General features: G+C 47.1%; 1 protein-coding gene across 4 annotated transcripts in view; it reads left to right on the forward strand.

Moving 5' to 3' along the window:
- Positions 1–25,291, forward strand: part of LOC106575618 (histone deacetylase 4) — a 77,181-nt gene that overhangs the window by 44,895 nt on the left and 6,995 nt on the right. For all 4 annotated transcript variants that reach the window (XM_045699149.2, XM_082963568.1, XM_082963570.1 and 1 more), the window contains 14 exons: positions 263–381; positions 9,777–9,905; positions 10,099–10,322; positions 15,507–15,687; positions 16,162–16,355; positions 20,260–20,460; positions 21,719–21,914; positions 22,107–22,240; positions 22,529–22,678; positions 23,180–23,287; positions 23,448–23,591; positions 23,729–23,848; positions 24,016–24,113; positions 24,560–24,678. In XM_045699149.2, coding sequence (XP_045555105.2) covers positions 263–381; positions 9,777–9,905; positions 10,099–10,322; positions 15,507–15,687; positions 16,162–16,355; positions 20,260–20,460; positions 21,719–21,914; positions 22,107–22,240; positions 22,529–22,678; positions 23,180–23,287; positions 23,448–23,591; positions 23,729–23,848; positions 24,016–24,113; positions 24,560–24,678 — 2,117 coding nt within the window. The remainder of the gene's footprint in view (positions 1–262; positions 382–9,776; positions 9,906–10,098; positions 10,323–15,506; positions 15,688–16,161; positions 16,356–20,259; positions 20,461–21,718; positions 21,915–22,106; positions 22,241–22,528; positions 22,679–23,179; positions 23,288–23,447; positions 23,592–23,728; positions 23,849–24,015; positions 24,114–24,559; positions 24,679–25,291) is intronic.

Genomic DNA, 25,291 nt, shown 5'->3' on the forward strand with positions numbered 1-25,291 from the left:
CCCCCACCGCGGTGTTGTGTGATGAGGTAGCTTAGTGGTTAGAGCGTTGGACTAGTAACCGGGAGGTTGCAAGATCGAATCCCAGAGCTGACAAGGTAAAAATTTGTCGTTCTGCCCCTGAACAAGGCAGTTAACCCACTGTTCCTAGGCTGTCATTGTAAATAATAATTTGTTCTTAACTAGTTAAATAAAGGCTAAAAAAAATGTTGAAATGAAGGATCTGATGGTTTCTCTCTGTGTGTGTGTGTGTGTGTTGCTGCAGGAAAACTCAGCACACTTCCCTGGACCAGAGCTCTCCTCCTCAGACTGGTATGGGTACCTACAACCACCCTGTCCTGGGCATCTACAACGCTAGAGACGACTTCCCCCTCCGCAAGACAGGTACTAAACACACACACCTTGCTCTGCTAGAGGACTGTCCTGTAGGCTCTCTGTGGGTTCACACCTTGCTCTGCTAGAGGACTGTCCTGTAGGCTCTCTGTGGGTTCACACCTTGCTCTGCTAGAGGACTGTCCAGTAGGCTCTCTGTGGGTTCACACCTTGCTCTGCTAGAGGACTGTCCTGTAGGCTCTCTGTGGGTTCACACCTTGCTCTGCTAGAGGACTGTCCAGTAGGCTCTCTGTGGGTTCACACCTTGCTCTGCTAGAGGACTGTCCAGTAGGCTCTCTGCGGGCTCACACCTTGCTCTGCTAGAGGACTGTCCAGTAGGCTCTCTGCGGGCTCACACCTCCCCTCATTTAGATAGTATTAGAGCCTCCCACCATTAATCAAACCCAAATTAGGCTGTCAGGGGTTCTGCTGCCCCCTCAGTGGAATCCCCAGGGCTCTGAGAGGTACTGTAAAGCTGTGAGGGGGGTTGTGAGGTTCACTTCAGCAAAGCAGCACTGAGAAGATATACGTTATTTGAGTTCTAGATGAACTGCTGATATTAATATTGACTATCTTCACCACCTAAAACGTTCCAGACATCCATTGCTATTCTGGCATGTCCTACTGTACCGACGGGGGGGATTGAAAGGTTCTGTAATATGTGACAGACCTTTTATCACCCTGCCAATGTTTTCTAAATCATACATCATGACAAATCCCAGAGTGAACAAAAAAAAAACCTTTCTATATTTTAGAGAGGTGTACTCTACTGACAGTAGACGAAGTGGAAACTAAAATGGTGCGGCCGTGCCGGGCTGTGAAGCGGTGGTCTTCCAGTATAATTATTCACTTAGCGGGCTGGGCCTGTATGAACAGAGCACGGCCATGTTGACTCTAGCCCCAAGGCTGACTCAAACTGCAGATACACCGCAGTTGACACTGGCCACTGAGACCACATTCCACCCAGACTGAGAGAGACGAGACGGGAGGAGAGAGTGCCAGGGGAGTAGAACAGGGGGAGTGTGGGGAAAGAGGAAGGTGGAAGAGGAGAAAAGCCTCAAGGCTGCACATAGACCACAGTTGACACTGGCCACATTCCACAGGAGGAGAAAGATTTTAGAAAAGAGAAGGTTGGAGAATAGGAGAGATGAGGGAGGGAGGAGGAGAGTTTAGAAAAGAGAAGGTTGGAGAATAGGAGGGAGGGAGGGAGGGAGGGGAGTTTAGAAAAGAGAAGGTTGGAGAATAGGAGAGATGAGGGAGGGAGGAGGAGAGTTTAGAAAAGAGAAGGCTGGAGAATAGGAGAGATGAGGGAGGGAGGAGGAGAGTTTAGAAAAGAGAAGGTTGGAGAATAGGAGAGATGAGGGAGGGAGGGAGGAGGAGAGTTTAGAAAAGAGAAGGTTGGAGAATAGGAGGGAGGGAGGGAGGGAGGGGAGTTTAGAAAATTACTTTTACCTTTACCTGCAGTTCTTTAACAGTGGTGGGCATGAAGGAAAATTAGACAAGGAGCGGAAGCCTTTTTAAGAACATTGAGGCCGACATGCTGTGTTAGCTACATACATGCTGTGTTAGCTACATACATGCTGTGTTAGCTACATACATGCTGTGTTAGCTACATACATGCTGTGTTAGCTACATACATGCTGTGTTAGCTACATACATGCTGTGTTAGCTACATACATGCTGTGTTAGCTACATACATGCTGTGTTAGCTACATACATGCTGTTTTAGCTACATACATGCTGTGTTAGCTACATGCTAGCAATTTCGCCATTAGAGACTTTGGATTAACAAACCATTTACTCTAGCTAGTATACCTCAAACTGAACCAACTTTTTACAGAACATGCCTTTGTCAATAACATGGAGGTTCGTGAAGCGATGCAGGGAGATCTTGTCAGTTTTGTGGGGTTTACTTATGTTAATTCTAGGTTGGGCACCGTTCAAAGAGCTTCTTATTTCATTGCTTCTACATAAATGTGGGGGCTGATAATGTGCTTTTGAATCAGCGTTATTGCGTTTATTTTTATTTTTCATTGTAAATATTATTTGGTTGAATTCATCTAAATGTCCATACTAGCTATGCAATTTTTGTGTGTGTGATTTAGACGCCGGTAAACGGCGAATTGCAGATTTGATTATGACCCTTCATCTCCCCACACCCCTCCCCCAAAGATTTGACATGCATAACACTTAGTCTCCCGCTGTCTGGCTTTCCCTCCCCATTTATAGGGGTTTGTAGACAGGCTGACAGGCTTTTATATCACAATGTGGTTCCATCTTTCATCAATGGGACACTCACTGTTAACAAGTACATTAACCCCTGTCTCTGTCCATTCAGCCAACATGGTGTTTAAAACCATCGCTAGTGATTAGCAAGGCTGTAAGTTCATCTGGTTATCGAGACCAGCCTTTACATGGAGGCATACAGAGGCTAGTTGATAGGCGGGCCGGGACCCCAACGTGGTAGCTAGGTAACCCTTCACACTGTATGGTAGGTAGGTAACCCTTCACACTGTATGGTAGCTAGGTAACCCTTCAAGCTCACAGCCCCTATACCCTTCAAACTCAACTCTGGACCGCAAAGCCTGTTCCACTGCGTTTTTTAAATGATCAGGTAGAAAAGAAAACCAGCAGGTTCCGGACCTCCCAGGTTAAGAGTTGAATACCTCTTCCCTATACGGTATGAAAATAGCAGATTTGGTCACTGATAAGCCCTTAACTAGTATGGGCTATATGGGACGCTAGCGTCCCATCCGCGGTACAGCCAGTGAAATAGCAGGGCGGCAAATTCAAAACAACAAAAATCTCATAATTCAAATTTGTCAAACATACAAGTATTATACACCATTTTAAAGATAAGATTCTCCTTAATCTAACCACAGTCTCCGATTTCAAAAAGGCTTTACGGCGAAAGCAAAACATTAGATTGTTAGGACATCACCTTGACACGAAAAACCACACAGCCATTTTCCAAGCGAGGAGAGGCGTCACAAAAACCAGAAATACAGCTAAAATGAATCACTAACCTTTGATGATCTTCATCAGATGACACTCCCAGGACTCAATGTTACACAATAGATGTATGTTGTGTTCGATAAAGTTCATATTTATATCCATAAAGCCCATTTTACATTGGCGCGTGATGTTCAGAAAATGTATTCCCACCAAAACCTCCGGTGAATGAGCACATCAATTTACAAAAATACTCATCATAAACATTGATAAACTTTACAACAGTTATTGAAAGAATTATAGATATACTACTCCTTAATGCAACCGCTGTGTCAGATTTTAAAATAGCTTTTCGGCGAAAGCATATTTTTCAATATTCTGAGTACAGAGCTCAGCCATGAAAGCAAGCTATAATCAAATTTCAATCAAATTTATTTTTATATAGCCCTTCGTACATCAGCTGATATCTCAAAGTGCTGTACAGAAACCCAGCCTAAAACCCCAAACAGCAAGCAAAGCATGTGAAAGAAGCACGGTGGCTAGGAAAAACTCCCTAGGAAAAACTCCCTAGAAAGGCCAAAAACCTAGGAAGAAACCTAGAGGTTACCCGCCAAGTTCTGGAGTCAACTAAACTCAGAAATAGTATTATAAATCTTCCCTTACCTTTGCTGATCTTTGTCGGAATGCACTCCCAGGACTCCCACTTCCACAAGAAATGTTATTTTTGTTCGAAATACTCCATATTTATGTCCAAATACCTCCGTTTTGTTCGCGCATTCAGGTCACTAATCCAAAGGCATAACGCGAGAGAATGCAGAACCAGAGACGAAAAGTCAAATAGTTCCATTACCGTTCATAGAAACATGTCAAACGATGTTTACAATCAATCCTTAGGGTCTTTTTAACATAAAACGTTGATAATATTCCAACCGGACAATAGCGTATTCATTACAGAAGAAAAGGAAGGAGCGGCGCGCCAAACGTGCCCACGCAGTAAACAACTCACTGGTCCCAGGCAGTCCACTGATTGACTGAGCTCCTATTCTCTGCCCAGTAACAGTAGACGGATGAAACAAGTTTCTAAAGGCTGTTGACAGCCAATGGAAGCCTTAGGAAGTGCAAAATGACCCCACAGACACTGTAGTTTGAACAGGGATTAGATAGAAGAACTACAAGTCACTTCCTGGTTGGATTTTTTCTCAGGTTTTTGCCTGCCATGTGAGTTCTGTTATACTCACAGACATCATTCAAACAGTTTTAGAAACTTCAGAGTGTTTTCTATCCAAATCTAATAATAATATGCATATCCTACTTTCTGGGCCCGAGAAGCAGGCAGTTTAATTTGGGCACGTATTCATCTGAATTTCTGAATACTGCCCCCTGTCACCAAGAAGTTAAATTGGAATGCAGCAGCTGTATAGTAAACTGCTATAGATGACATCAGAGCGCAGGGTCTCTGCTTTCTAGCGCTGTATGGGATTCAGCTGACGTGCCTTCTCAACGGGAGTACCAGGGGCGACAAGAAGATGCCCTCATCCCTCACGCTAACTGAACTTCTTTCGCTAATGTTTTGTTGTCTGAGTGAGGGGAATGTTATAAATGGAGAGGGACTCTGTTCTGAAAGATGAGACATGGAAGATTATAATAAATATCGCTTTGATGTCATACAAGCAAACCACATGCTAATGTGCACTTCACATGTCCATATTATAAAAGTTATGTCATTTACAGTATCAACGTTTCTGATCACATGTTTTGATGTACTGTTCCAACAATGACATGGCATCATACCCTGGGTTGTTTTGAACAGATGTTTGTCGTATTGTGAAGAAAGTTAGCCGTGGAACACGCTCGTGACTCCATTCTATGCTCACCACATTTCCTGTGTCTCTAAGATTGTATTTTACCACTTAGCTAGTCATTTTGACAATAGAAAAAGCTTTCAAATGATGCCCATCTGATCCAGATTGCAACATATAATGGGCCATTTTTTTGATTGCTTATATAACTGCGTAATGGTGGGGACGCAGGGCTGTGTTTCAAATAAAGTACTTTATTATAAAAAAGCTTGTTGTTGACACAAATGTCCTGGTACTTGTTAAAGTTCATGATGCCGTTGACCTTAACAAGGGCCAACGGGACCAGTGGAAAGCAAAATAGCCCCACAACATCAAAGATCCACCACCATACTTTACATTAGTGATGAGGTATTTTCTGCATAAGCACTGTTCTTTCAAATCCAAACTCACGGCTGGTGTGCGTGGCCAAAGACCTCTCTCTTCGTGTCATGTGACCATAGCACCGCCTGGGGTTTGCTAAACGGGATTGGAACCAGTAATAATTCTGACCCCTATCTTTTAGAGATTTGTTGTTATTACTTGTTAAACACAATTGCTCTGAGAAAGAGATTTTTATTAGTATAAAATAATATAATTGTTGAATTTTTTGAAGCATACAATATAGCTCCGTATTTTTATATAGTGTTTTTTTCCTCATCTTTATCAAGGAGCCAATAATTCTGCACCACCACTGTATATCGTGCTATGACCTGGCCTGAAGCCAGACTGATGAACATTCATGAGATCAATGGGACACAGACCTCACTGTTAACAAGTACATGAACCCCCATCCCTGTCTATGTCCATTCAGCCAACATGGGGGTTTAATCATCTCTAGCAATTAGAAAGGCTGCACGTTCCTCCACAGTTCCTTCTGTTGTCTGAGTGAGGCGAATGTTGTAAATGAAAAGGGACTTGATGTGTTCTGGAAGATGAGATGTGAGATAATTACCGCTTTTTAATGTCATACAAGCAAACCACACACCCGCTTCACATTTCCATATCATAAAACGTTTGTCATTTCCTGTGTCAACGTTTATGATCACTGTCTGATGTACAGTTCCAACGATGACATCTGAAAAGAATGAGCCGATGTTAGTCATATTGTTCCGCAGCTCGTTGTCTTCACACGCTCATAACTCAGTTCTCTGCGCACCAAAATTACTATCTGTTTCACTGAAGTGCCTTGTGAAAGCCTAACACTGTAAGATGGTATTTTATAACTTAGCTAGTCATGTTGGCAATGGGAAAAGCTTTCAAATGATGCTCATCTGATCTTGATTGTTATTTATAATGTAGCGTTTTTGGATTGCGTCAACAACGGTAATAATTGTGTGATGGGGAAGAACCAGGGATGCAGGGCTGTGCTTCAAACAAAACAGTTAGGAGAGCTCAGAAATGTAGATAATACCTGAAGGCTCTTTCCTTGAGTCATGATAGTACATTGAAATGACTTAGGAACTGTGTACACTTTAGAGAGCTGTGTGGACACTTGGAGACACCGGTTAGTCCTCTCACTTCAACCCTTGTCATTTGTTTGTTTTATCCACCTACCCCACATTTTCCAGCAGTATTCTTATGTTACTGAATGTATCCAGACTATTTTTAGATTTTCTTTCCTGAAAAATGCTGCGAAAAGTGTTCCCTTTCAATCGCTGCCATGGTTATGCACATGCAATTCATATTTCTTCTGTTAGAAACATTTTAATTTGCCCCTATTCATATAGGCCAATTCCCACCTGTGTAAAGGATTAATAGGTTTAAAAGGTGGGCTCTGTATGAATCAATTAGAGGTCGGCCGATTATGATTTTTCAACGCCGATACCGATTATTGGAGGACCCAAAAAAGCCGATACCATTTAATCGGCCAATTTTTAACATTTTTTTTTGTTTAAATGCTTATTTTTTACTTTATTTTTAAAATCTTTTTTTATTGTTTTTATAATTTTTTGGAAATTTTTTTGTTTATTTTTTATTATTTTTAATTTAATTGGAATAATGACATTTACAACAATACTGAATGAACACTTATTTTAACTTAATATAATACATCAATAAAATCAATTTTGCCTCAAATAAATAATGAAAAATGTTCAATTTGGTTTAAATAAGGCAAAAACAAAGTGTTGGAGAAGAAAGTAAAAGTGCAATATGTGCCATGTAAAAAAGCTAACATTTAAGTTCCTTGCTCAGAACATATGAAAGCTGGTGGTTCCTTTTAACATGAGTCTTCAATATTCCAGGTAAGAAGTTTTATGTTGTAATTATTATAGGAATTATAGGACTATTTCTCTTTATACGATTTGTATTACATATACCTTTGACTATTGGATGTTCTGATAGGCACTTTAGTATTGCCAGTGTAACAGTATAGTTTCCGTCCCTCTCCTCGCTCCTACCTGGGCTCGAACCAGGAACACATCGACAACAGCCATTAACCATGCAGAGCAAGGGGAACAACTACTCCAAGTCTCAGAGCGAGTGACGTTTGAAACGCTATTAGCGCGCACCCGGCTAACTAGCTAGCCATTTCACATCGGTTACACCAGCCTAATCTCGGGAGTTGATAGGCTTGAAGTCATAAACAGCACAATGCTTGAAGCTGGCAAACGCACGAAAGTGCTGTTTGAATGAATGCTTACGAGCCTGCTGGTGCCTACCATCGCTCAGTCAGACTGCTCTATCAAATCATAGACTTAATTATAACATAATAACACACAGAAATACGAGCCTTTAGTCATTAAAATGGTCGAATCCGGAAACTATCATTTCGAAAACAAAACGTTTATTCTTTCAGTGAAATACGGAACCGTTCTCTAAATATTGCTGTTACATTGTACAACCTTCAATGTTATGTCATAATTAATTACGGCCTTTGTTAGGAGTAAATGGACTTCACACAGTTCGCAACGAGCCAGGCGGCCCAAACTGCTTCATATACCCTGACTGCTTGCACGGAACGCAAGAGAAGTGACACAATTTCCCTAGTTATAAGAAATTCATGTTAGCAGGCAATATTCACTAAATATGCAGGTTTAAATATATATACTTGTGTATTGATTTTAAAGAAAGGCATTGATGTTTTATGGTTAGGTACATTGGTGCAACGACAGTGCTTTTTTCGCAAATGCACTTGTTAAATCATCACCCGTTTGTCAAAGTAGGCTGTGATTCAATGAGAAATTAACAGGCACCGCATCGATTATATGCAACGCAGGACACGCTAGATAAACTAGTAATATCATCAACCATGTGTAGTTAACTACTGATTATGTTAAGATTGATTGTTTTTTTATAAGATAAGTTTAATGCTAGCTAGCACCTTACCTTGGCCTCTTGCTGCCCTTGTGTAACAGGTAGTCAGCCTGCCACGCAGGCTCCTCATGGAGTGCAATGTAAGGCAGGTGGTTAGAGCGTTGGACTAGGAACCGGAAGGTTGCAAAAACGAATCCCCGAGCTGACAAGGTAAAAGTCTGTCGTTCTGCCCCTGAACAAGGCAGTTAACCCACTGTTCCTAGGCCGTCATTGAAAATAAGAATGTGTTCTTAACTAACTTGCCTAGTTAAATAAATAAATCGACAAATTGGTGTCCAAAAATACCGATTACCGATTGTTATGAAAACTGTAAATCGGCCCTAATTAATTGGCCATTTCGATTAATCAGTCGCCCTCTAGAATCAATCCATGTTCCTCTTTTGTCTCTTCTCAGATGGGAGACCATTACATTTGACCAAACGTGTGTCATGCCATCCATTCAGTAGTGCCTTATATGATTATATTTGACCCCCCCAGACTTTCCCCCGTAGTGGCGCAGTCCGCGGCCACCTTTGAATTATGAAACTAGCGCCTGCATCATTAGTCTGTCACTTGTTAAACGGAGAGAAACAAACGTGTGAATAAAAACAAGGATGGAGGGAGCAATGGAGAGAGAGAGGGCTCTTGTTGTTCCAATCCTGCTTTGTGCCCTTTGTTTTTCCAAAAGGCCTGAAATAGCGCCCTGGCTGGATAATTAGTCCTGGACTTCTATTGGTTAGCAGTGTCCCTACAGAGGGCCCTGATTGTCCATGCCGTGTAAACAGAACATTAGCATCATTGCAGAACGTGGTAGTCATGACATTGCGTTCCCTCTCTCCGTCCTTGTCTTTCTAAATTCTCTCCATTTGAATGCACACTGACAAAGCCTGCTGTAATTGGCAACGTCGCTCCCAGAAATCAGTTCATTCCCCTCTACACTCTCATTTCCTTGTTGACGTGGCTAGCGCAGCTTTTCCCAACGCTCAACGCTCTGTACATTGTAATGGGGAGGAAACGTACCTCATCCACCTCCATGATGGTGTACAGCAGCACAGGTTGTGTAACTTAGTCGTTGGTTAGATAAAATGGACCCTGTTTGATCGACAGGTTTAACCTCGAACGGTTTGCCTCATCAAAACTGGTTTCTGTTTACTGCAGTTTAAGTTGCAGGGATAAGGTATGACAGAGCTGTCTCAGAACCATAGACCTCTCTTGAGTCTTAGCCTCTGTTACAAGCCTGGGTTGTGTTGGTCATAGTTAGATAACCATATCTGTGCTCTCTCTCTCTCTCTCTCTCTCTCTCTTTCTGTGTCTGTCTTGTAGCCTCTGAGCCCAACCTGAAGCTACGTTCTCGTCTGAAGCAGAAGGTGAGCGAGCGACGGAGCAGCCCCCTACTGAGGCGTAAAGACAGCCCGATCACAACCGCCAAGAAACGCTCACTGGATATGGCAGGTAGGGGACACACTCAACGCTGTGGAGAGGAACGGCCAGGAGGTTCAGACCTCGCACCCAACAGAGCTGTGTAGTACATTTAACATGGAAGAGATGACTGACTGACTGGTTATATTAGGTTGATGTTGTACTGTAGCTGTAGACTTGGTGTGTAACAGTCATGACGGAGTTACGATATGAATACATTCTCTAGATTCAGCGTGTAACAGCGCTCCTGGATCCGGCCCCAGCTCTCCTAACAGCATCAGCAACATCCCCAATGAGAACGGCGTCACTGTGGCAGTCTCCAACAGCATTGACGTGTCCCTGGCTCAGCGGTTGTGTGGTGGTGAACTCAGCCAGCTGTCTCTGTACACGTCCCCCTCCCTCCCCAACATCACCCTAGGTCTGCCTGCCACGGCCACCTCTGCTTCCAATGTAAGACTCTGTTGATATATTGTTTCTCCTCTTCTCTTCTCTCTCTCGTTCTCTCTCTCTGTATCTCTCGCTCTATCTATATATCTATATATATATATCTCCCTGTGTGCTGGTCGGTCTCTTTCTGTAGTCACACAGGATTTACGGTATGTTGCCTGTGAAAAAAGGCCAATGCTTATGACGCCCTTTCAAACAGTCCCAATTTAACCACATTCTTGCCTTTTTATGTATCCCGTGCGCATGCCGGCACCATTGACGAGTAGGGGGTGGGAGTGGGAATGGGGGTAGGGAGTGGGAATGGGGGTAGGGAGTGGGAATGGGAGTGGGAATGGGAGTAGGGAGTGGGAATGGGGGTAGGGAGTGGGAGTAGGGGGTGGGAGTGGGAGTAGGAGGTGAGTGGGAGTAGGAGGTGAGTGGGAGTAGGAGGTGAGTGGGAGTAGGAGGTGAGTGGGAGTAGGAGGTGAGTGGGAGTGGGAGTGGGAGTAGGGAGTGGGAGTAGGAGGTGGGAGTAGGAAGTGGGAGTGGGAGGTGGGAGTAGGGAGTGGGAGGTGGGAGTAGGAGTAGGGGGTGGGAGTGGGAGGTGGGAGTAGGAGTAGGCGGTGCCGATGTGGGTGGGTGTGTATTGTAATAAATCCTGTGAATATACACCACAAAGAAATCTATGATTCATTTGTTTAGGCAGAAACACTGGTCAAATTGTTTTATGTGCGTTACAAACTGCTCTTTCTGCTCATGTAAAGAAATACAAAACACCTGTAGGATGATTTGAAAAGGTAACTTTTTTTGTTCCACGTTTCGTCTTTATTTTCCTGCCCTCACTCTGCTTTGTTAGATATCACGCACATTGGTAGCTTGCTAGCAAACGTCCTCGCCAACAGCTTCTTTAATAGTAGCAGCAGACAGTTATCGAAATAGAACTGGAATCGTAGCAGAACACGTTCAACATAATAAATGTCCTACCAGTTATTGTAGCCTGTAGCGTCTCGCCCCTCCAGGAGTAGAGGATGAGCGGAGCGTCTCGCCCCTCCAGGAGTAGAGGATGAGCGGAGCGTCTCGCCCCTCCAGGAGTAGAGGATGAGCGGAGCGTCTCGCCCCTCCAGGAGTAGAGGATGAGCGGAGCGTCTCGCCCCTCCAGGAGTAGAGGATGAGCGGAGCGTCTCGCCCCTCCAGGAGTAGAGGATGAGCGGAGCGTCTCGCCCCTCCAGGAGTAGAGGATGAGCGGAGCGTCTCGCCCCTCCAGGAGTAGAGGATGAGCGGAGCGTCTCGCCCCTCCAGGAGTAGAGGATGAGCGGAGCGTCTCGCCCCTCCAGGAGTAGAGGATGAGCGGAGCGTCTCGCCCCTCCAGGAGAAGAGGATGAGCGGAGCGTCTCGCCCCTCCAGGAGAAGAGGATGAGCGGAGCGTCTCGCCCCTCCAGGAGAAGAGGATGAGCGGAGCGTCTCGCCCCTCCTTGAGAAGAGGATGAGCGGAGCGTCTCGCCCCTCCAGGAGTAGAGGATGAGCGGAGCGTCTCGCCCCTCCAGGAGAAGAGGATGAGCGGAGCGTCTCGCCCCTCCAGGAGAAGAGGATGAGCGGAGCGTCTCGCCCCTCCAGGAGAAGAGGATGAGCGGAGCGTCTCGCCCCTCCAGGAGAAGAGGATGAGCGGAGCGTATCGCCCCTCCAGGAGTAGAGGATGAGCGGAGCGTATCGCCCCTCCAGGAGTAGAGGATGAGCGGAGCGTCTCGCCCCTCCAGGAGAAGAGGATGAGCGGAGCGTCTCGCCCCTCCAGGAGAAGAGGATGAGCGGAGCGTCTCGCCCCTCCAGGAGAAGAGGATGAGCGGAGCGTCTCGCCCCTCCTTGAGAAGAGGATGAGCGGAGCGTCTCGCCCCTCCAGGAGTAGAGGATGAGCGGAGCGTCTCGCCCCTCCAGGAGAAGAGGATGAGCGGAGCGTCTCGCCCCTCCAGGAGAAGAGGATGAGCGGAGCGGCTCGCCCCTCCAGGAGAAGAGGATGAGCGGGGAGCGGCTCGCCCCTCCAGGAGAAGAGGATGAGCGGGGAGCGTCTCGCCCCTCCAGGAGAAGAGGATGAGCGGGGAGCGTCTCGCCCCTCCAGGAGAAGAGGATGAGCGGGGAGCGTCTCGCCCCTCCAGGAGAAGAGGATGAGCGGGGGAGCGGCTTACATAGTTGCGTATTGGCTCATCTGGAAAAGAGAGGCTGTGTGTAGGCTGAACAAACTCATTCATATTAACCTAATCATTCGTTGGCTAAATATTAAGCCTAATACTGCAGTCATTTTACCATCACCAGAAAATGTGATTACACCATCGTGTGCTTTCTCTCCTTTCAAACTGCCCATCAGTTATTTTTTCTGAAGACCGATGGCCTACAAGTTAAAAATGCATGTTAACCCATCATTTATTATTAAACATCAGGGCCTTTAAATATTTATCTGTCAATGTCGAGGAAAAAAATGAAATGTCAGTGTGTGTTCTCCCAGGCTAAATGTCAGTGTGTGTGTGTTCTCCCAGGCTAAATGTCAGTGTGTGTGTGTTCTCCCAGGCTAAATGTCAGTGTGTGTGTTCTCCCAGGCTAAATGTCAGTGTGTGTGTGTTCTCCCAGGCTAAATGTCAGTGTGTGTGTGTTCTCCCAGGCTAAATGTCAGTGTGTGTGTGTTCTCCCAGGCTAAATGTCAGTGTGTGTGTGTTCTCCCAGGCTAAATGTCAGTGTGTGTGTGTTCTCCCAGGCTAAATGTCAGTGTGTGTGTGTTCTCCCAGGCTAAATGTCAGTGTGTGTGTGTTCTCCCAGGCTAAATGTCAGTGTGTGTGTGTTCTCCCAGGCTAAATGTCAGTGTGTGTGTGTTCTCCCAGGCTAAATGTCAGTGTGTGTGTGTTCTCCCAGGCTAAATGTCAGTGTGTGTGTGTTCTCCCAGGCTAAATGTCAGTGTGTGTGTGTTCTCCCAGGCTAAATGTCAGTGTGTGTGTGTTCTCCCAGGCTAAATGTCAGTGTGTGTGTTCTCCCAGGCTAAATGTCAGTGTGTGTGTTCTCCCAGGCTAAATGTCAGTGTGTGTGTGTTCTCCCAGGCTAAATGTCAGTGTGTGTGTGTTCTCCCAGGCTAAATGTCAGTGTGTGTGTGTTCTCCCAGGCTAAATGTCAGTGTGTGTGTGTTCTCCCAGGCTAAATGTCAGTGTGTGTGTTCTCCCAGGCTAAATGTCAGTGTGTGTGTTCTCCCAGGCTAAATGTCAGTGTGTGTGTTCTCCCAGGCTAAATGTCAGTGTGTGTGTGTTCTCCCAGGCTAAATGTCAGTGTGTGTGTGTTCTCCCAGGCTAAATGTCAGTGTGTGTGTGTTCTCCCAGGCTAAATGTCAGTGTGTGTGTGTTCTCCCAGGCTAAATGTCAGTGTGTGTGTGTTCTCCCAGGCTAAATGTCAGTGTGTGTGTTCTCCCAGGCTAAATGTCAGTGTGTGTGTTCTCCCAGGCTAAATGTCAGTGTGTGTGTTCTCCCAGGCTAAATGTCAGTGTGTGTGTTCTCCCAGGCTAAATGTCAGTGTGTGTGTTCTCCCAGGCTAAATGTCAGTGTGTGTGTTCTCCCAGGCTAAATGTCAGTGTGTGTGTTCTCCCAGGCTAAATGGCGGTGGGTGGGTGTGTGTTCTCCCAGGCTAAATGGCGGTGGGTGGGTGTGTGTTCTCCCAGGCTAAATGTCAGTGTGTGTGTTCTCCCAGGCTAAATGGCGGTGGGTGGGTGTGTGTTCTCCCAGGCTAAATGGCAGTGGGTGTGTTCTCCCAGGCTAAATGGCAGTGGGTGTGTTCTCCCAGGCTAAATGTCAGTGTGTGTGTTCTCCCAGGCTAAATGTCAGTGTGTGTGTTCTCCCAGGCTAAATGTCAGTGTGTGTGTTCTCCCAGGCTAAATGTCAGTGTGTGTGTTCTCCCAGGCTAAATGTCAGTGTGTGTGTTCTCCCAGGCTAAATGGCGGTGTGTGTGTTCTCGCAGGCTAAATGTCAGTGTGTGTGTTCTCGCAGGCTAAATGTCAGTGTGTGTGTTCTCCCAGGCTAAATGTCAGTGTGTGTGTTCTCCCAGGCTAAATGTCAGTGTGTGTGTTCTCCCAGGCTAAATGTCAGTGTGTGTGTTCTCCCAGGCTAAATGTCAGTGTGTGTGTTCTCCCAGGCTAAATGGCGGTGGGTGGGTGTGTGTTCTCCCAGGCTAAATGGCGGTGGGTGGGTGTGTGTTCTCCCAGGCTAAATGTCAGTGTGTGTGTTCTCCCAGGCTAAATGGCGGTGGGTGGGTGTGTGTTCTCCCAGGCTAAATGGCAGTGGGTGTGTTCTCCCAGGCTAAATGGCAGTGGGTGTGTTCTCCCAGGCTAAATGTCAGTGGGTGTGTTCTCCCAGGCTAAATGTCAGTGTGTGTGTTCTCCCAGGCTAAATGTCAGTGTATGTTCTCCCAGGCTAAATGTCAGTGTGTGTGTTCTCCCAGGCTAAATGTCAGTGTGTGTGTTCTCCCAGGCTAAATGGCGGTGTGTGTTCTCCCAGGCTAAATGGCGGTGGGTGGGTGTGTGTTCTCCCAGGCTAAATGCCAACGCATTTCTGTGACAATAGAAGGACGGCTCAACAACAGAATTACATTTTTTTATGGAGGAAATATAAATGCATTACAAGCATTTCTGTGAAGCTTTGTTATCGACGAGGACAAGTTTGATGTCAGACAACAATAGAATGCTTTGATGTGTGGCAAAGCCGGTAAAATGAAAGGCAAGGTTTTATACTGATGGGGTGGCAGGACTTTTAAACATAATACCACTATCATTACCAGGTCGGTTTGCAGAAATAGAAGTACAGGCTTTCTTACCTGCAACACCTTTCACAGATAAAGAAAAGTTTCCATACTTTCGTCTTCGTATGAACGGGATATTTGTTTATCTAATGCTCTTTCTCTTTCCCTCTTTATTTCTCTTTTTCTCCCCGTCTGTCTCCATCTCATGTGACCTTGTGTTTTTTGGGGGAACCACCCCTTAAAGATGAATTCACAAATCACAATATTGCCAAAATAAATCAGTTTACAATAGCAACGACAACAGGCGTGTAATGTGTAACTCAGTCTTCCAAAAGCTAGTGGTAGGAAACCAGTAAAGACAATAGAAGCATCAAACCAATGTCAGTTTAACATGTAGATTTATCCCAACAGTTCTATGTAAAACACTTCTATACTGACCCCATTCTCCAGGTGACCTCAGCCCAGCAGGATGGGGGTCAACATTCGGCCCTCTCCCTCAGCCCCCCCTACCTAGGCGGTGCCCCCCTAGCCACCTACCTGGCTGACGGAGGGGGCGCAGGGGGGCACGGCCCACTACTGCAGCACTTGGTCCTGCTGGAACAGACTGGCGCGCACGGGCCCCTCCTGGCAGGTGGGTACAGCAGTAGAATGGTACTTTGGTGGAGAACACACACACACAGTGTCCCAACAGATAACCCCCCATCCCATCCCCCCCCCCTTCCTTCTATTGACAGACTTCCTTTCATCAACTTCTATTAAGCAGGGTCAATGAGAGAGAGAAGATTGTGCCCACCGGTGTTGAAGGAACACATCCATTGAGTCACTTTCCCGGTGCTATTTTCAGCTGACAGTGGAGTAAATGACTGGTGACACGCACAGCCTTGGAAGTGAATGGGGGCTCCTTTTTTGGCAGACTAGAGAAGGTTCTTCTGCCAGGCTTGTAGTACTGTGCTGCTATTAAGCTCCATTCCACTGTTCTGTGTGTGATGAACCGAGCCAGTTCTACTGCGGATATTTCTTGTCCTGGGACCAGTGTGTTTGTGTGGATTCAGACGTGTGTATCCATGCCTATAACCATACCCTGGTGTGTGTATTCCCAACCCAGGTGTGGACGCCCTCCAGTCTCCCTCCATCCACAAGCTGCGTGGGCAGCACCGTCCCCTGGGTCGGACCCAGTCGGCCCCACTGCCCCAGCAGAACGCCCAGGCCCAGGCCCTGCAGCAGCTGGTGGTCCAACAGCAACACCAACAGTTCCTGGAGAAACACAAACAGCAGTTCCAGCAGCTACACATCAACAAGGTAGAGGAGTAGCGGTGGGGGGGGGGGGGCGAGGAACGGTGGGGAGGGAAGAGAACGAGGTATAGCTGGAGGGTATGTATGTGTGTTTGTTAATAATCCTCCCACAGGTACATTAGGGACAGGAAGCAATGTTCATGTGTGTGACAGTTGCTAAGGGCAGAATGTAGCTAATTCCACACCGCCATGGAAACACAGAGGAACCCACTGCCAGATATGGTCATTCAGGAAGTAGGTAGCTGTGCTTTGCTGAGCGCCGTTTGGTTTGATGTGTTCTCTCTCTCTCTCTCTCTCTCTCTCTCTCTCTCTCTCTCTCTCTCTCTCTCTCTCTCGATGAAACAAGGGATTCTCTTTTGTATTCATCAGTTTTCATGCCCTTAGGTGACATCCCCACAGAGAAACAGTAAGAGGGTCACCATTCAACTAATTTACAACGTTTCTCAACATTCAATCAAATGTTCCTTTCAGTTTTTCTTAGTGTTTTATCTCTGACCAGAGTAGATCTAATACTGTATATGAAAGTAATCTGTCAGAGCAGGGCAGATGGGCTTTGAAGGGCCAGATGGGAAAAATCCTACAGTATGACTTGGTCACAGGGTATTAGGTGGTGTAGCCTGTACAGGCTGCATTACTCTTCTATTGTTAAGCACGGCCTCCCGCGTGGTGCACTGCATCGCTGTGTCACTAGAGATCCTTGTTCGAGTCCAGGCTCTGTCGCAGCCGGCCGCGACCGGGAGACCCATGGGGTGGTGTACAATTGGCCCAGCGTTGTCCGGGTTAGGGGAGGGTTTGGCCGGCAGGGATGTCCTTGTCCCATCGCGCTCTAGCGACTACTGTGGTGGGCCGGGCACAGTGCACGCTGACCAGGTCGCCAGGTGTACGGTGTTTCCTCCGACACATTGGTGCGGCTGACTTCCAGGTTAAGTGGGCATTGTGTCAAGAAGCAGTGTGGCTTGGTTGGGTCGTGTTTCGGAGGAAGCACGGCTCTCGACCGTCGCCTCTCCTGAGTCCGTAGGGGAGTTGTAGCGATGAGACAAGACTGTAACTACCAATTGGAAACCACGAAATTGTGGAGAAAAAAAGGGTAAAAAAACAACAACCTAGAAAGCACACAGTCATAGGCTCTTTTCTGAAATGGCACCCTATGCACTATGTAGTGTAGTGCACTACTTTCCGCACACTATATCGGGAATAGGGAGCCACTTTGGGGGTGCCGCCGTAGTCATTGGGGAGAGAGGGAGTGGGCCCACCGCATGTGATTCAGGTATATTTCTCTCATCGCTACTGAAAAAGGCAATTTCAGGATGAAGATGTATAGTACGTCCTTAACAACGGGTTCTGTTTACAATGAAACAGAATTTCCCCTTAGTAACGCATGTGACGTCAAGGGGGGTTTCCAAGTGCTGCCACACAAGTACACATTTTGCATTCATTCCAGTGAAAAATCACAACATTTCATGTGTTGGAACTTTCAGTACTTCCCATAGAGAGAGGGGAGAGGGGGGGAGAGCGAGAGAGAGAGGGGGGGAGAGCGAGAGAGAGAGGGGGGGAGAGCGAGAGAGAGAGGGGGGGAGAGCGAGAGAGAGAGGGGGGAGAGAGAGAGAGAGAGGGGGGAGAGCGAGAGAGAGAGGGGGGAGAGCGAGAGAGAGAGGGGGGAGAGCGAGAGAGAGAGGGGGAGAGCGAGAGAGAGAGGGAGAGCGAGAGAGAGAGAGAGAGAGGGGGGGAGCGAGAGAGAGGGGGGAGCGGGAGAGAGAGGGGGGAGAGGGAGAGAGAGGGGGGAGAGGGAGAGAGAGGGGGGAGAAGGAGAGAGAGAGGGGAGCGAGAGAGAGAGAGAGAGGGGAGAGAGAGAGAGAGAGAGAGGGGAGAGAGAGGGGAGAGAGAGAGAGAGAGAGGGGAGCGAGAGAGAGAGAGAGAGGGGAGCGAGAGAGAGAGAGGGGGAGCGAGAGAGAGAGAGGGGGAGCGAGAGAGAGAGAGGGGGAGCGAGAGAGAGAGAGGGGGAGCGAGAGAGAGAGAGGGGGAGCGAGAGAGGGGGAGCGAGAGAGAGGGGGAGCGAGAGAGAGAGAGAGGGGGAGGGGAGAGCGAGAGAGAGGGGAGAGCGAGAGGGGAGAGGGGGAGAGCGAGAGGGGGAGAGAGGGGAGAGCGAGAGAGGGGAGAGCGAGAGAGAGAGAGCGAGAGAGAGGGGAGAGAGCGCGAGAGGGGAGAGAGCGAGAGAGAGGGGGGAGAGAGAGGGGGGGAGCGAGAGAGAGAGAGAGAGGGGGGAGGGAGAGCGAGAGAGAGGGGGGAGGGAGAGCGAGAGAGAGGGGGGAGGGAGGGGGAGAGAGGGGGGGGAGAGAGCGCGAGCGAGAGGGGGGGGAGAGAGCGCGAGAGGGGAGAGAGCGCGAGAGGGGAGAGAGCGCGCGAGAGGGGAGAGAGCGCGAGAGAGGGGGAGGGAGAGCGAGAGAGAGGGGGGAGAGCGAGAGAGAGGGGGAGGGAGAGCGAGAGAGAGGGGGGGAGAGCGCGAGAGAGCGCGAGAGAGCGAGAGAGCGCGAGAGAGCGAGAGGGCGAGAGAGCGGGGAGAGAGCGGGGAGAGCGCGAGAGAGAGAGGGGAGAGCGCGAGAGAGAGAGAGAGGGGAGAGAGAGAGAGAGAGAGGGAAGGAAAAATAAGGTAGAGAGGGAGGGGAGTGAAGAAGGGAAAAGAGCAGCTTGTTTGTGGAGGAGGACGGGGGATGAGGTAGCTGGCGAGGGTTCTGACGTCAACGCTGTTCCTCTGGCACCCTGCCACAGGCCCCGAGGGCTGACAGGCCTGCCAGTAACACACACACACAGTCTTGTACAACTAACCTTGTGGGGACACACCCTTCAGTCCCATTCAAAATCCTATTTTCCATAACCTGTACCCTAACCTGAAAAACTAAGCTGAGCTCCTAAACCTAATTCTATCTTTAACCCTAAACCTCCGGGAAATATCATTTGACTTTGTGTGGACCCCAAAAATGTTTTACTTTTCTTGTGGGGACTTCTGTTAAACACACACACACACACACACTAGACCGGAGTAAAATACATTGCTGTGTTTCAATTTCACCTGAATAGTTTTATCTGGAAGACATTTTGCAGTGCAGACATTTTGCAGTGCACTTGTGTTGAATGACTTAGATAATTGTACACTATTAATATGGATCAAAACAAAGTAGCACACTAGACATTTCCAAGTCGGCCTACTAACTGACCGACACTGATGAATGCTTAAAATACAAATCATTCTTTCTGCCCATTGTGTACACACAGGAACACTGCCAAGAGATGTTCCCCTGTACAGAGTGGGATGACTGATTCATGTCCCTGGCACACACACTATCTCCCCTCTCCTTTCTTTCATCCCTCCTTTTCTTTCCCTTTTAACAAGCTTCATTTGGTTTTTCAACTAGTGCTCTGAGGTTTCCCATTGACCGTTCACAGTGTATGAGAACCTACACACTGGAGTCTCTGGAGACAGAGAGGATTGGGGCCAATGGACCCCTGTCTCCATGGACCCCTGATCCCGCTCACAGCCGTTATTACATAGTGATCTAGTTTCCCATTCATGGCCAGTATGTGTGGATAGGAGATGTGGAGCTCAGTGCACTGCTTTGTGGACAGCTTCTAGCAGCTTCCACTGACTTCAAAAGTCTTAAGGACACACACACACACACACACACACACACACACACACACACACACACACACACACACACACACACACACACACACCTCAATGTTAAAATGTTGACCGCCACGTCTTAATAAAGCGACATCTTTCACTATAGAACTCCTATACTACTACTGTTGTAACAACTGCAGTAACTACTGTATTACTACTGTATTACTACTTACTGTACTGCATATCATCAATGACTAGACAATGGATTGACCCATACCTTCTCCTTAGATGATGGGCAAGCCCAGTGAGCCCACGGTGGCCCGGCAGCACCAGAGTCACCCGGAGGAGACCGAGGAAGAGCTGAGGGAGCACCAGGCCCTCTCTCCCCAGGACGGAGGCTTTCCGTGTGGGATCGCCATCAAACAAGAGCCCCCAGACCCCCAAGAGAACCAGGAGGAGGACATGCAGCAGGAACTACTGTTCAGACAGGTAGGAGGAGAGGAGTGAGTGTGAGAGAGGGATCTACCACAGGTCAATATGATGTGCTAGTGATGTCATTCTACGTCATACTTCCAGGGTCATGTCTTGAATAGGTTTCAAGATCATCATCAATTTATCATCCCATCAGAACAGTCTCAGTTCGTCAGAGCAGGGACTCTACAAGGTGTCAAGCGTTCCACAGGGATGCTGGCCCATGTTGACTCCAATGCTTCCCACAGTTGTGTCAAGTTGGCTGGATGTCCTTTGGGTGGTGAACCATTCTTGATACACGGGAAACTGTTGAGCGTGAAAAACCCAGCAGCGTTGCAAACCAGTGCTCCTGGCACCTACTACCATACCACGTTCAAAGGCACTTGAGTCTTTTGTCTTGCCCATTTCACCCTCAATTGCACACAAACACAATCCATGTCTCAATTGTCTCCCAGGCTTAAAATCCTTATTTAACTGTTCTCTTCCACTTCGTCTACACACTGAAGTGGATTTGACAAGTGACATCAGTAAGGGATCACAGCTTCACCTGGTCAGTCTTTGTCATGTAAAGAACAATATTTTGTATACTCAGTGTACACCTGGTAGGAGTTGTAGTTCTCATGAAACAATAGTAACTTTTTGGCTTCTTCTTGGACCCCAAAAATGTTGAAAACCAGATAGTAAATTCACTAGCAAACAAGTATACATTTTAATATTTATCTTAAATGACCGCATTTTCATGACTTTGATGATGCAAATTTGAGGCTCATTCTCAGCGTACAAAACAAGAACTTTCATATCGGTATTGACACACACACACACACACACACACACACACACACACACACACACACACACACACACACACACACACACACACACACACACACAAATTATCTCGTTTAGCAGTAGTTGTGTTCATTGAATGATCCACTTGGGAAATAATATGCTATTTCCTGTCCCAGGATGCTATGCTTCTGACAGAGTCATTTAATGAGAGGAAACCATGCATCTTTCAAATCCGCTTACTCTCCTGCAGATGTCATGTGTTTCGGTTCATCTCACATAGCTTGACTGCCACCGTGTGGCCAAATGTTGTAAACACATTATAAAGAGCAGGTGATGTCACAATAGCCATCGGTGGCTGTGTCTGTTGCTATCATGCAATGTTGTTTTCTATCCCTCCTTTCTCTTTCCTCTCCCCCTTCTCTCTTTCTCTCTCCTTCTTTCCCCTCCTCTCTCTCCCCTCTTCCACCTCTTTCCTCTCTCTGAGCAGCAGGCCATGTTGTTGGAGCAGCAGAGAATCCACCAGCTGAGAAACTATCAGGCTTCCATGGAGGCAGCCGGTCTGTCAATCACCTTCCCAGGTCACCGCCCCCTCTCCAGGGCCCAATCGTCTCCGGCCTCCGCTTCCTCCTTCCCCATCTCTGTCCCGCCCCCTGAGCCTCCCACCAAACCTCGCTTCACCACAGGTTAGTAGTAATGCTCTTCTCTCTTATATCAATCACATGTATTTGTAAAGCCCTTTTCCATCAGCAGAAGCCCAGCTTAAAACCTAAAACAGCAAGCAATGCAGATGTAGAAGATTTTGTGTGAGTGGATGTGTGTGAGTGGATGTGGATGTGTGTGTGCGTCAGTAGTAATGTCCTGGGTTATTCCTGCAGGGTTGGTGTATGACTCTCTGATGCAAAAGCACCAGTGTATGTGCGGGAACACACACACCCATCCGGAGCACGCCGGCCGCGTCCAGAGCATCTGGTCCAGACTGCAGGAGACAGGACTTAGGGGACAGTGTGAGGTACATTCTAAAGCCTTCAACCATCCTTCTCTTTGCTATTCTCTGTTATAGTACAATTTTTATTTGTATTTGTAGTCTTCAAACAAGGATGAATTTCTGTTGCTAGGAGTTACCAACTGATTCATAAAAAGACATCATTGCTTATCCTTTCCATGTACTTTGTCATTTGTGATTCACTTAAACACAGAGAAAATAAAACAAATGAATAGAAAGGAAATGCTGCATGTCTCCATTTTGTGTGTGTGTGTGTGTGTGTGTGTGTGTGTGTGTGTGTGTGTGTGTGTGTAGTGTATCCGTGGTAGGAAGGCCACTCTGGAGGAGCTCCAGACAGTCCACTCTGAAGCCCACGTCCTGCTGTATGGAACCAACCCCCTCCGACAGAAACTAGACTGTTCAGTCACGCCCATGTTGGTCAGATTACCATGTGGAGGAGTGGGGGTGTGTGTTGCTTCTCTTCTTTCTCCTCTTCGTCGTCCTCCTCCCCTTCTTTCATCTCCTCTTTCTCCTCTGCCTCCTCCTATTTCTCCTCCTCATCTTCGTTTTCCTCCTCCTCAATGGTGAAATCATTAACCCCGTTTATATTTTGGCAATGAACCCATTTATCTACTTCACCAAAGTCAAATGAACACGTGGCTCGTGGACACGTCTCTGTGTCCGGTATGAAGGAAGTTAGAGGTAGTTTCACGAGTCAATGCTAGCTGGCGTTAGCACAATAACTGGACGTCCATGGTAACAGCTATCATGCTAGCTTATGGTAACATGCAAGCTGTTACCACAGACGTCCAGTCATTGTGCTAACGCTAGTTAGCAACTCCTTTCAAACTGCACGCAGAGATAAAAATGGTCTCCACGAGTTCCACTGACTCTGGGGAAGTAGATAAAGGGCTTCATTGCCAACATCCTGAAGTGTCCCTTTAACTGTGATGATGATGATTGCAGGTGGACAGTGACACCATCTGGAACGAGGTCCATTCCTCTACTGCAGTTCGTCTGGCTGTAGGTTCTGTGGTGGAGCTGGTGTTCAAAGTGGCCACTGGTGAACTGAAGGTGCGTCCTCTCTACCCTCCTCTTCTCCTTTTCATCCCTCTATCCCTCCATTAATGTTAGGTCGCTCTACACTTTTTCCCCCCTTCACAAAGAATGGACTCAATCTCTCCCCCTCATGGATGGAGTTGTGGGTAATGTAGTTGTTGTGTCTGGTTCCCAGAACGGCTTTGCTGTGGTTCGACCCCCTGGACACCATGCAGAAGAGAGCACTCCCATGGGCTTCTGCTACTTTAACTCAGTAGCCATCGCAGCCCGACTGCTCCAACAGAGACTCAACGTCTGCAAGATCCTCATAGTAGACTGGGTGAGTTTGGTCCTGGTCCTTCACCTGACCTTTTAAAGAGAATGTGGGTTTTGTAAATGACTGTAGAATTACCATTGGATGTAAGAAGAAGAAATGGGACAATGGTCATCTGATTGGCCTTGTGTGCTGTCCATCAGGATGTTCACCATGGCAACGGGACCCAGCAGGCATTTTACGACGACCCCAACGTGCTGTACCTGTCTCTCCATCGATACGACGATGGAAACTTCTTCCCTGGCAGCGGAGCACCCGACGAGGTAACGGTGACAAATCTCATGGAAACGTGTGTGTGTGTGTGTGTGTGTGTGTGTGTGTGTGTGTGTGTGTGTGTGTGTGTGTGTGTGTGTGTGTGTGTGTGTGTGTGTGTGTGTGTGTGTGTGTGTGTGTTTTCTCATGGCTATTCCTCCCATCCCTTCTCTGTCAGGTGGGCAGTGGTCCAGGAGTAGGTTTTAACGTTAACATGGCCTTCACCGGGGGTCTGGAGCCACCTATGGGAGATGCAGAGTACCTGGCAGCCTTCAGGTAACACTTATGCCACCAGGGGTCTTTTCACAGTCCCCAGGTCCAGAACAAATTCAAGAAAGCGTACAGTATTATATAGAGCCATTATTGCATGGAACTCCCTTCCATCTCATATTGTTCAAATGAACAGCAGACCTGGTTTCATAAAACAGATAAAGCAACACCTCACAACACCATCCTCTCCACTACTTGACCTAGATAGTTTGTGTGTACAGTATGTATTGATGTGTAGGCTGTGTGCCGTTTTTTAAATGTATATAGTTCTGTCCTTGTGCTGCTCTTGTCTATGTTCTGTATTATGTTATGTTTCATGTTCTGCGTGGACCCCAGGAAGTGTACCTGCTGCTTTCACAACAGCTAATGATTCTAATAAAATACCAGATATCAAAAAACACATATGAACTGAAGTTGCAAACCTGACCAACTCTCTCTCCCCCTCTCCCTAGGTCTGTGGTGATGCCCATAGCTAATGAATTTGCTCCTGACGTGGTGCTGGTTTCCTCAGGCTTCGACGCCGTTGAGGGTCACCCTCCTCCCCTAGGCGGTTACACCCTCACCTCCAAATGTACGTATATGTGTAAAGTAGCACTGGTGCAATGATATCTGGATCTTTTATTTTATTAGCTGACGCCTGAGGTCCAGACACACAACACGACAGACAAAAGATGTTACACTGCATGGCCAAAAGTATGTGGACACTTGTGGAATCCACAAATTTAATGGGGTGTCCACATACTAGTGTATGTCATGCACTGTATTCTTTGCTGCTGTGGTATACAGTGCATTCGGAAAGTATTCAGACCCCTAGACTTTTTCCACATTTTGTTGCGTTACAGCCTTATTCTAAAATGGATTAAATAAAAAATGTTCGTCCTCAATCTACACACAATACCCCATAATGACATAGCGAAAACAGATTTTTTTTACATTTTGCAAATGTATACAAAAAAAACGAACAGAAATACCTTATTTACATAAGTATTCAGACCCTTTGCTATTAGACAAAACATTTTGCTCAGGTGCATCCTGTTTCCATTGATTGGACTTGATTTGTAAAGGCTGTCTATATAAGGTCCCACAGTTGACAGTGCATGCAGAGCAAAAAACAAGCCCCCAAGAATCTTCCTGGAGCTGACCGCCTGGCAAAACTGAGCAATCGGGGGAGAAGGGCCTTGGTC

This window comes from Salmo salar, chromosome 17 (genome assembly GCF_965601325.2).
Source record: "Salmo salar chromosome 17, fSalSal1, whole genome shotgun sequence".
Lineage (NCBI taxonomy): Eukaryota > Metazoa > Chordata > Actinopteri > Salmoniformes > Salmonidae > Salmo > Salmo salar.